Source organism: Catharus ustulatus, chromosome 6 (genome assembly GCF_009819885.2).
Source record: "Catharus ustulatus isolate bCatUst1 chromosome 6, bCatUst1.pri.v2, whole genome shotgun sequence".
Lineage (NCBI taxonomy): Eukaryota > Metazoa > Chordata > Aves > Passeriformes > Turdidae > Catharus > Catharus ustulatus.
This window is the reverse complement of record NC_046226.1, coordinates 9,061,920-9,073,940: the sequence shown is the minus strand read 5'-3', so window position 1 is coordinate 9,073,940 and position 12,021 is coordinate 9,061,920. Positions and strand designations below refer to the sequence as shown.

The following is a 12,021-nucleotide window of genomic DNA, read 5'->3' as shown; positions in this document are numbered from 1 at the left end:
ACCCCTGTTTTCTTCTGCTTCATTTCTCCCAGCCATTAGGGTTGTGCCCTTGTGGTGACCTTGGCAATGACTCTTATCACTGTTTCATGCTTTCGTTGGAAGCTGGGTTCTTTCAGAATTCAGGAATGCAGTTTGTAGCTGTACCAACAGGGCTTCAGTATTGTCTGTCACTGATAAAATATAGCTTGAAGACATTTACTGGGTAAAAGCTTTGCCCTGTCATTTTGAAACAGCATTAAGTTTCCATCTATAGCTTCTAAAGGAAATTATTGGGAAAGGGAACTAAGACATCAAACCCATTTCCTGAGTATTTAGTCCACAGATTTTTAGTGCTGTATGTTCTCCAGAAAAAAATAATATGCCTTCAGTGATCTCTGCTTGTGTATATTGGGAGCTGGAATAAGTAACATCTCCAACTTTGCCAGAAGAACTGAAGTTGGAATAAAATGGTAGGAAGCTCATGTGCTGGTGCTGGACCTGGCCTGAAGAACAACCCGTGCCTGGGGCAAACTGGGTGGGGCTGTGAATTTTGAAGAGCTAGGAGAAATGTCAGGCTACTCTTGTTCATTATTCCATCCATTACTCAATGCCAGGATCACAGTTTTATGTTGGAGGCAGTTACAGTGGTGATACATTTGTATATTTAAGAAGCCCTTCCTACAGCTTAGGTAGTGATAATGGATCAGTATTAGAAACAGAGGCAATACTGAACACCTTTACCAGCAATCTGGTAAAGCCTAATCTTCTAAATCTTGCAGACAGGAAAGAAAAAAGGAAGGACAGGATTGTGTTGCACCAATATCTTCTTCTCTTTTCATGCAGAAAAAAACCCAAAATATATTAATGTATTTACATGATAAGAAGCTACTGAGCATAAATACATAGAATAAGTCATAATAGATTCTAATATAATGGAAAAGAAGTCAAGTGAAAGAAATAGAAGTTAGCTAGTTAAGGCATTACAAATAGGATAAGGCATTTTGTCTATGAGAGATTGATTTGCCCCACACTATGTAATTAAAATACTAAAGCTGCTACTGATGAAAGTCTGAGCCCTATGCAAAATGCATTGATGATTGCCATGCAGAGGAAACATGCCAGCAGCACAGCAAAGTCTCGTTCTATTAATTGGCACCCTGGATGGTAGGCCTGGGATTGAGCATTACTTTTATAGCTTATACCACACCACTCCTGCAAACTGCTCAGCAGAGAGCAAAGAGAATGTGTGCCTTCAAGACTTCCCTGCATAAATGAATTTCATCTACAAAGGCTGTGCTCAGGAAATTTCCACATTAGCTTGTGATGGTCCCTGTAGCTGAGGCATGTTATCCTGGCAGCGTTCAGGGAATCACCTTGACTCTGTGCAGCTTCTGTTCTCTGCACAGAGATCTTCTCTGTGCAGGGCTGACAACACAGCCACACATATTTAAAATAAACACACTTTGTGGGCTGCTGCTGGGGATGGTTTGTTAGACATGGTGAGTGCAGAGCAGGGTTCTTGGCCAGCCTGCACTGACACAGCCCTTTTGAGCTGAGCAGATGCACCCTGAGTTATTCCAGCTGAGTGGCTGCTCTGGGGAAAGGAGAAAGGAGAGCATACAGGGAACAACATATAAAGCTGTGAAGCAAGGATTCACTTCCACAACAAAGTAATAAGAGCAGGGATGGATGCAGCTGCAATGTGGAGGGAGGAAGGTTTGGCCCATCCCCTCAGAAGCCATGTGTGGGAGAGGATGTTTGTACTGTGCAGGAACAGTGAAAGGACGGAGCCCTCAGAGCCTCTCCCACGTAAATCCACACTGAATAATGGATAGCACTACTTGGACAAAGATTTAAAGAATTCTTAGGACAAGCACCTAGCATTAAATCAAAAACATTGTTGCCTGCAGAGAGAGAAAACAGAACACTTGGCACCGTGTTAGGTCAGCAATAGCAGTTTTCACTGTCAGAGCTCATATTCCTTCTTTCATGACAAGTTAAAATAATCTGGAAAGAAGCAAACTGAAAGGAAACAGTGCAACAGAAATGAAAGCACACTATGGAAGGGCCAGGAACAACAACAGCCATGAAAAAAACCCAGGGAAAGCAGCCCTTTTGTAAAGCCCTGTCGGCAGAACAATAACATCTTTGTAACAGCAAAAATAATTTATAGTTTTGAGGGTGCCCTCTAGTGAGTGGGACCCTCGGGTGCTCTGATCCGCTGAGCAGCACTGGTGCATCTCAGGGCTGGCAGGAATGAAACACACTCTGAAACTCAACCATGCTGTGCTAATTTAAGAGCAAGCACTGGCTGGAGTGACAAGAGCCTTCTCTTAACAGCAGCATGTCTCAAAAGCCAGCCCTTAATCCCACATATCACCAGCTTATGAAATATTTTTTGGATGCACGAATCTCATCAAGAGCTCATAAAGACGAGGGCACAAACTCTGTACTAGAAAGTCCTCATGAAACAATATGCTCTTGTGAACAGACAATGTCTGAACCAGGTGTAACTCTGATCCCAGCTGTTAACCTGCTGTCTGTTAAGGCTGATGTACTAAGAAAAGGACACAGGAGGAAGAAAACAGCCCCTAGCCCTTCCAGAAAAAGCAGTTTTATACAAGGAGGTTTTGTTTTATCTTCAGGTCCATATTGCAGAGCAGAGAAAGGACAGTGCAGTGGGACTGAGTACATGGGGTGTGGTGCTTTACCCCAGGCCCAGCAGGGGATGTGTGCCCATCCTGATAGTCCATCCCACATAGCACAGACTGCATGGTGCCACATGGCCAACTATATCAGCTACTATCACATAATTTCCACTTTAAAGAACTTCCAGATTATTTCTTTAACCGTTTTAGCATGGAAACATTAAAGAAGAACCAGCAAGTTGACCAAAAGCCACTCATTTTATACCAATTCAACTAAGGAAACTCCCTATTTAAAGAGGTGTAGGAGGCAGAGTCCCACCTCTATGTGATGTGCTTTGATATCTTTCTAAATGGCCTGGTAATGAAGGAATAGAAAAAATTGGGAAGTTTTACTATAAGCACATGGAGAGGAGGTCTTTGGTATAAGTGAAGCTGAAGGGATAGATAAAGTAATTTAAGGCCTGGATCAGTATTTACTTCTGAAATGGAACACTTTGCCTTTTAACAGTAAATTTCTTGCAAAACATGGCATAGAGGGAAATAAGTAAGACTGATAAATATTTAGATTCACAAAGCCAAATCAGCTATCTTGTGTATTATCCCTGAACCTGCCTAAAACACAAGGCAGAATTTTCTTCAGTTTGCTGACCTTGTCAGTTCTTTTCCTTTTAAGAAAGCTTTCAGTATTGAATTGCAATGTCCTGACTTACACTGTGATTTTTATCTGGCTGCTTATTTCTAATTATATTTTGGAGTAATTGGAAGCACTGAGTGACAGGTAAACATTTGTTATGATTGTCTCACAGATAGATCAGATGAATCAGAAACAAACAAAAAAATCTTGAAATTTGTAATTGCTTACTGGAGTATAAAAATCTAAATCAATGCATTTTGTGGGCAGAGTCTGTCATAGTTCAGGTCAGAATGTGATATACTTAATTAAACTGGCCTCAGTGCAAAAGGAACAAAGGGATAACTGTTACAAAGGGATAACTGTGATCCCAAGGACAGTATATTGGTAAAACTGAGGAAGTTTCTGCCAATTCAGTGAATTTCTAAGTACTCTGAAGGAGGGACACAAGCAGTGATGTATCAGAGAGGTGTTTGTGCAGAGCTCTTGGGGTACCCAGGGCTCCCTCCCTTCCCACACAGTTTTCCATGCCATGAACTTGGATGTGGCACAGACACGCTGCAAAGGAGTGCTTCAATATGAACAAAATACTTCAGCTTGAATAAAAAGTGAAGAAGGCTGAGACATCTTCATAGTCATGGATGTTATTCAGACAATCAATAGGGAATGGTTATTCATTGTTTCTGTAAAATCAGACATAGGGTACACCCAGAGTTCTTCTGTGTCTGCCCTGAATTTCTTGAAGCACTGGTAGAAATAAAAAACAGACAAGACAGGCTTAAAAACAGCTAATTTTGTGCATTAAACTTCCTTACTGGAAATGGAAACTGTTGAAAATACATGAAGTGCCATTTTTCTTTGTGCTCTAAGTGACCGAATCACTTAGATTTTGTGCTCTAAGTGACCAGGTAATTTGTCTGTAATATTCACACAGGCACAGGAAAAGCAAAGTAGCAAGAAAAAAGACTGTAACTTTTATTCTCTGGCTTTTGGTTTGGGTTTTGTTTGGGTGGGTTTTTTTGGTTTGGTGGTTTTTTTTGTTTTGGTTGGTTTTTTTTGTTTGTTTGGTTGGGGTTTTTTTGCTTGGATTTTTGTTTTGGCTTGATTTTTGGGGGGAAGGAGGGAATATTTCACAAAAAGATTTTCAAGGATAAACCAAAATCATGGTATTTCACAGTTACCTTCACTGATTTGGGATGTGTTTGGGCTGCTTTTTCACATTCAGAATCTCATTAACTAATCTGAAAAAATCACCAGCATTAATTTTCAGGAACACTCAATGCCAACAAGCTTTGCCAGGTCAGATCTCATCTTTTCTGCTACTTCTAAATCACCAGTGGATCTTCCTCAAGGCTCTCTGCTCTGGAACTAATAAAACACTCAGCACTATTCTGCTGGGTAAGAATTCAGAAGACAGGCAGGTGAACCAATTCCCTCCCTGCAGGGTGCTCGGGCCTGCTGGCAGAGCACAGACAGAATTATTTTGCCTTCATAGCTTGCAAAGAGAAGCGAGCTGGTCAGTAGCAGATGTTGGTGAAGGTGAGTCGTACAAAGCAATTAAGAGATGTCACCACCCGAGGCTGACTCAGAGAGCTGCAACACAAGATTCCTGCAGTGGGGTAGTGGTGGCAGTGTGTCAAATGTAATCAGCTCTCAGCAAATTCTGGACTTGATGATCCTTGTGATTCCCTTCCAACTCTGAATACCCTGTGATTCTGCAAAAGTGCCCTTTAAATTTACTATTCAGCAGCACTGTTGCAGCATGAGCTCCTCCCTTTCAAACCTACTTCATATTTGAGATCAGTGGTTTAGAGCACTCCTTCCCTGCAAGTGGGATAGAATTTTTAATTCTTCGTATTTCATCCAGTTCTCAGACAGCTGAATTCCATCCACGTTTATCCCATGCCACGTTAATGAAACGTGTGATCCACTGTCCTCTATCCTGAGAGGGCTCCTTCACCCTTAGCAGACTGGAAGTTCATTAATGGAAAAATTATTCCTGTACTTGGTAGTGATTCTGTCCACATTACATACAGGGGAGAAAACTGTCTTGACAGATCACCTTCAAGTGATGCAAAACATAGTGCCTGAACTCTGACACTAGTTTTAAACTTGTTTGCCATGAGGAAAACAATGTATTTTCAAAATATACATAGTACCCAGATGGCTGCCACTTGGAATAGTATCTGAGACATTTAACCCATGAAACCACACCTGGGTCGCTATAGAGGAACCTGTAAACAGCAGATTAATTGCAGAAATTCCCTTTCACGGCAGAAGGTTTTGGAGAACTCCAGATTTAGCTGAAACTGGGTGTCAGTCCCCAAAAACTCATTGTGCCCACAAGTGGTCAACCCATTCCTGATGGTGGCTGGTACTGAGGAGCCCACCAGAGCCCCCTGGCCAAACAGGGATTCTCCTGCCTCCTCAGTGGTCTTTCAGAAAGGAGATTCTCAGGCTGTTGCTGGTTACACAGCATTCAGGCAGCCCAAACCTGGGCATGAAGAACTCTGTAAGCCAAGCCTAATGTGAGGCCTGGCCAAGAAGGGAAAAGAGAGTTCATAAACACGTTGGATACAGGACTAGAAAAGACACTAAGTTAACAGATGAAATAAAACTGGGAGGAGCTGTTGACTGCCTGGAAGGCAGAAGCCTTGCAGACAGACCTCAACAAATTAGAGGGCTTGGCAATCAACTGTAGAAGTTTGAAAAGGACAAGTGGCGGTGTGTGTATCTGGAACAGGGCAACCCTGAATGCAGAGACAGACCGGGGAACTAGGAAAGGGATCTGGGGGTCCTGGGAAGTTGGGTATGAGTCAGTCGTGCCCTGGCAGCCAGGAGGGATAATCCTGTCCTGGCTGGCACCAGGCACAGCTTGGCCAGCCGGGCAAGGGAGGGAATGTCCCGCTTGTCTCTGCTCTGGGGGCAGTTCTGGGTGCCACAAAATAAAAAAGGATTAAAGCTATGAGAGAGTTTCTAAAGGAGGGCCACGGGTATGGTGAAGGGTCCGGTGGGGAAGCTGTGTGGGAGTAGCTGAGGGCACTCGGTCTGTTCAGCCTGGAGGAGCTGAGGGGAGAGCTCACTGCAGTCACAGCTTCGTGAGGGGCAGCGCAGGGCAGACACTGATACCCTGGTGACCAGCGACAGGACGTGAGGGAATGGGCGGGAGCTGTGTCAGGGATTTAGAAAAGGTTCTTCCCCCAGAGGGGGGTCGGGCACTGGAACAGGCTCCCCAGGGAAGCGGTCACAGCCCCAGCCTTGACAGAACTCGAGGCGTTTGGACAATGCTCTCAGGCACAGGCTGCGAGTCTCGGGGTGTCTGCGCAGGGCTGAGTTGGACTCGATGATCCTCGCGGGCCCTTTCCAACTCAGCGCATTCCGTGGTTCGGAGTTTATTGACGAACGCGAGTCCCGGCGCTGGTTCCGCTGTGCCCGGCGGGGCCTCTCCGGGCGCACGGAGGTGACGCCTGAGGGGCGGGGACAGCGGGCGGGGCTGCGGGGCCGGGCCGCGCCTCTGCCAACCCCGCCGGCCGCTCGGACCGCGGCGGGAACACAGATTTTCGGCAGCAGACCAAACTTTCGCTTCCTCGCGGAAAGAAGGGAGCGGGCGCGGTTCCCGAGCGGCCGGGCCGGGATGTGAGGGAGGCGGCGGCGCGGCCGTGACGCGGCGCGGGGCGGGGCGGGCGCGGGTCGGTCCGGCCATGCCGAAGCGCTCCTGCCCCTTCGGGGATGCGGCCCCGCTCCAGCTGAAGACCCGCGTGGGGCTGCGGGAGCTGAGCCGCGGCGTGCGGGGCGAGGAGTACCGGCGGGAGGTGTTCGGTGAGCGGGGCGCGGAGAGGGGAGCGCCGGGCCGGCCGCCCCGGCGGAGGGATGTGTATCGGCCCGCCGCTCCCGCTGGCCCGCGGCCATGCACGGGGAGCCCGCCCCTAACTCTGCTCTCCTGTCCCGCCGGCAGAGAGGACCCGGCGGCTGCTCTTCAGGGGAGCCCAGGCGTACATGGAGGGCGCGGCGGCCGCCGCCCGTCCGGCGCAGCCGGGCCCGGCCGGGGATGCGCAGGGCGAGGGGCCCCGCTGGAGCGGGCAGCTCCTCATCGGCCACGACGGGAAACTGCGGCGGCGGCCCGCGGACCGGGGTGAGTGCCCGGCGTGCACAGAACCGCGCGGTGCCCTCAGCTCGAAGCGCAGCTCCTGTCCCTCCCAGGACATCCCCGATGTTCCCATCATGATCCCGAGAGAGCTGTCGGAATGGTCCTTAGACTCTGGCAGGGTTGAGGCCGTGACCAGTTCTCTGGGGAGCCTATTGCAGTGCCAGACCAGCTCTGGGTGAAGAACCTTTTCCTGATATCCAACCTAAACCTCCCCTGACACAGCTTGAGGCCATTCCCTCTGTTCCTGTCCCTGGTCACTCCAGAGACCAGTGCTGCCCCTTGGCTTCCCCTCCCAAGGAGGTCTGTACTATAATGAGAAGTTTTGTGCTGTGTAGTTCTTCTTTATTGACTTTCCTTAAAGGAAGTGTTAGATTTGAGCTGACGGATTTCGGATCTGCCGCGTTTATGTTCTGTTGTAGCATCCCTTAGCGCTGAGCTAAGGAAGGAACCAGGAGAGTTCCAGGCTGTGCTCGCTGTCTCTCGGCGTGCCCGAGCGTCCTGCCGAGTGCTGCCGCCTGTAGCTGCGCTGATGCGCCGCGCTCTGCAGCTCCTGCGACTTGCAGCTGCTCTCTCTGCCTTGCTGTAAAGCTCATCCGTTCTTTACCGTGTCTTTGCCAAGCAGTTCCGCCGGTGGGAGCGTCCCGAGCCTGCTCGTCGTGTGTGAGAACGGCCGATGTGAAGGACGCGTGTGCGCAGTGTGACCGGCTCGTCTGCCAGAGCTGCAGCAGGCTCTGCAGCTGCTGTAACACGGTTACCTGCTCCTTGTGCTGTGCTGTGGAGTAAGTGCCTTTCGAGTTCGGAAGTTTATTTTAATTACACATGCCCTAATAGTTGGATGCAGCAGTAGCTAGCTCATGCACATAAAGGAGTTAAACTCTTCCCATGCTTTAGCTGCAGTAAAACTGAAACATGCAAACCGAGGTGCCTGTGTGAAGCACTCTAATCAACCGCAGTGCAAGTCTGGTTCAGCTTCTTATTTAAATGCTGTAGGAGGCCAAAATTTCTCTTGCTTTCCTACCAGCAATATGGCATGCTGACCAGTGCTGAGTGCATGCACTTCCAAGGAATAATCATAACTTTTTTCCCTCATTGTTAACAGTTCTGTGTTATACAGAAGTACTGAGTGTGCTGTGTGGGAGTCCCGTGGTTGCGGTTGAGAATATAATAGTTTGCCATTATTATGTTCCAGAAACAGTAGGCATACTGACTTCCATTTCTTCTGTTTTCTTTTCCCTAGTTATGGTGATGTGGGAGAGCAAGTTCTCTGCAATGGTTGTTCAGTATTTCAAGTCTGAAACTTGATGAAATAACCCCTGTGGCTAAAACGTCCATGAATTTCATGAAGTCTTCTCCTTGCAGCTGATCAGCTAATCCTTTTAGCATGTGAATTAGTTATGGAATTTCTATGTTTTATATCTTTATATTGTACTTTTAAATATTGTAGCTAAATAAACATTTATATTTTAAAGCTTTTTCGATTATTTTGAGTTGGCTTTCTCCTTTTCCCTAGTTGTGATATGCCTGTCTGGAAGGGAGCACTCTCTGGAAGAGCACTCTGTGCTCTTACCTGATGTTCCTGATTTGATACAGGATTCAGAATATTTTTTTCTGCGTGTTGGTCATGTTAGGACACACTTTTGTGGGATCAGAATAGAAACCAGTTGCTCCTCCTGTGCTTTCAGGTGAGTGGGAATCCATTCTGGATACACAACATTTTCTTTGTGAGCTAGCTAGGAAAATCAGCCAGGCCTGAAGGCTTTTCCAAATAAGAGAATTTGCTGATTCTGGTTAAATTTTTTTTAAGCTGTTACAAACATCTTGTGATTACTGACAGCTTGAATGGTTTTAATCTTTCTATGATAGCTGATAGAAAGAGCCACAGCACACCAGGCTTGGAGCAGAAAAGTTCTCATTAGTAAATTTTCCAGTACCTTCACTGCGACGTCTTTCTTGGAAAGCAACTTACCTGTATGAGTTGATCACCTACACTGTAAACTTAATATTGTCCTGTATACCCACTCAGCTCATGAAGTGGTCTGAAAAGTGGTCAGCACTCAGGGGTACCTCTCCATAAACCAGCTCCTTCCTCATTTTCTTTTCAAATCACTGCAGAGGCTTAGTATTGTTTCTGCTGTAAGAGTGAAGTAAAGTACTACTGGACAGCCCCTCAAAGTAGTTTTCTTTTACTGATTTTGCTATGTTTCATTGAAAAAAGACTTTTTATCTGGCAAACTAACTATGCCTAAGGGAAAACTATGGTGGTCTTTACCTCAGGAAAATGCTGATTTGAGTGGCTGATTTCAGACTGTAGGATAAAAGGAACAGATTTTGACGCACACAAGAAAAGAACACAGCTATTGTTCTGTTTCTCAAGTTCTTTGCCTTGAATTCCTGAAGCAAAGCCTACCATTCATGCTTCCCAGTCTTCTCAGCTGTACTGAGGTATGTTTTGGGTGGAGTAACCTTGTTTTACCTGTTTCCCTCCACTTCAGCCATTTCTGTTTGAAGAGATGGCAAGGCCGTTGCAGTGCAATTTGAGAGCCTGACTTCTCCCTCGTGGGGACCTCTTTATCTGACATTCTGTTGAGGCATTCTGGGTATTTGTCTGTCAGAATACTGCAGCTACCCAAAGAGAATGGTAAATTCTTTAGCAAAGGGTGGGCGTGGCTGTTGCTAGAGAGCAGCTCTCCTTCACAGCTGCACTGGCACGGCTTTGGTGTATCAGCCACAGGGAGGTGCAGGATGACATCCTCTCTAGCCTGTGTAGCACTTTGTGTAACTATGCAGAAGCACTTTAAAAGCATTTGTACCCTTTAGGGTTTCCTGAGGGGTGTCACCTCACTCTCAACCATCTGTTCTAGCTTAGACTGACCATCTGTGCCAGCCTAGACGTGCTGATGGGTCTGGTTAGTTTTCCTGTTCTGCATGTTTTAGAGCCAGTTAAAACGGGAGACTTTGCTGGTTCTTGCTCCAGTAAGTTACTCCACTTCTTTTTGAGCAACTGTGAAATGTGTCGTATCTTCATTCCTGTAACCAAAAAAAATGACTTAGTAGTGAAAGAATTAGTTGGAACATGCAGGAATTCTACAGCATTGTCTGTCTTTTCAAAGAACTAATAGAGGGTGGCAGATCTCTGGTGCAGTTCCCAGCTGGTATCAGGGCAGATAAAATGTCGCTCCTGTGGCAAACGTTTTAAGCCTCAAAGGTGAATTTTATGGATGGGAAGAACCTGTGATTTACTGTGTTTAGATGTTAGTTTTAGGGAAGAGTTTTAAAACTTGGCTTTGTTTCACTTGAAGCTTTAAGGAGTGAATTAAAGCAGTTTTCAGTCAAGCATATTTTTCAAAATGAAACCTTTAAGTGTGTATCTGCTTTTTCTTACTCTCTCCTGAGGGTGAAAGACTGAAAATAATGTTTTGCTTCTAGGCTCTGGGAGAGATGAGACATGTTGTTTACAAATGATTTGTGTTTCAAACTAGTGATAGAAATGGTTTTTTGGCTCATTTAGTCACTGCTGTATTTCATAGAAAGCTGTCCTCTGTAAACAATGACATGGATTTCATGGCTTAATGTTCTTATTTGTTATCTTCTAGCTGCTTGAAAGATGGTTGTGCATTAGGATAGATACTCAATGCAGCTTGAAGAGCTGAGAGAAAAGAAGCAGCAGGGCTGGAAGAAGCTTAGAGGCTGGGAGGAGAAGGGATGAGGAGCACAGAACAGCATGGCCAACTCTTGCACAGGGGAGGTGCTTCTTACATGTGAGAAATGGAGTTTAGTGGTTACCAAATCTGCTTCTCTGGCTTCAGAAGGTGAGAAAACTGCCTGTGTCTACCAAAAGACTCAAATATTATTCAGGAAAGTTCTTTCTCTAGTCCTGCAGTTCTCAGATAAGCAATGGGTGGTAAGACTTGAGACTGTGAATCTTTATAATGCCTACAGAAAAAAACCAAACCCTGTGTGAAGGGAAAAGTCTTTGGGTGAGAGGTACAAAGATTTTTCTCTCTAACGAACTCCTCCTCACAAGGGCTTGTCTGTTGCCACTGATCATTGAGCTGTAACAAAGTTACAATGCAACACTTAGGGTACCCCTAGGACTGTAAAGGAGAGCTGGAGAAATTGTCTGGTTTATTAACTGAGCCGGAAATTGGGTTTAATACTGTGCTTTCTTGTTATTACTGTATATTCTTCCCCTCCTACTCACTGCATAGTGTCAAAAATCAAAGTTTGCCTGCTGTTCCAAGGGAAGGAGATCCCCTGAGGAGCCAGCATATTGATGGGTAAAAATATTCTGCAGTAATGATTTTACAGATGGATGAGAAATTTCTGAGGCCTGTATATCATTACTGGTGACATATGTCTCAAAGAGCAGACCTTTATGTCTAAAAGGAAGTCAGCTGATCTGATCAGGAGAAAACAATTTCTTTTAAGACTAATAACTGAGTAAATTCTAGAAATGTGTGGTTTCATAGACACCAGATATATAAGGACAGTCTAAGGTGGTAATGACTGCAGTAGTCTCCAGGCTGTATTAGATCAAACCCACAACATTGTAAAAAAGCTCACTGAAAAGAACAAATACACTTGAATTATCTCCTTCAATAGCATTTGTCCTGTGC

At 45.8% G+C, this 12,021-nt stretch overlaps 1 protein-coding gene across 2 annotated transcripts; it reads left to right on the top strand.

The window, feature by feature from the left end:
- Positions 1-6,760: 6,760 nt before the first annotated feature.
- Positions 6,761-8,878, top strand: SIVA1 (SIVA1 apoptosis inducing factor). 2 transcript variants are annotated; one of them, XM_033061546.2, is made up of 4 exons: positions 6,761-7,077; positions 7,214-7,390; positions 8,028-8,184; positions 8,643-8,878. In XM_033061546.2, exons 1-4 carry the CDS (start codon positions 6,960-6,962, stop codon positions 8,698-8,700), a joined length of 510 nt encoding a protein of 169 aa, XP_032917437.1. In that variant the 5' UTR covers positions 6,761-6,959; the 3' UTR covers positions 8,701-8,878. The 2 variants fall into 2 exon arrangements, with proteins under 2 accessions (XP_032917437.1, XP_032917436.1); XM_033061545.2 differs by having other exon boundaries at positions 8,025-8,184.
- Positions 8,879-12,021: the final 3,143 nt, after the last annotated feature.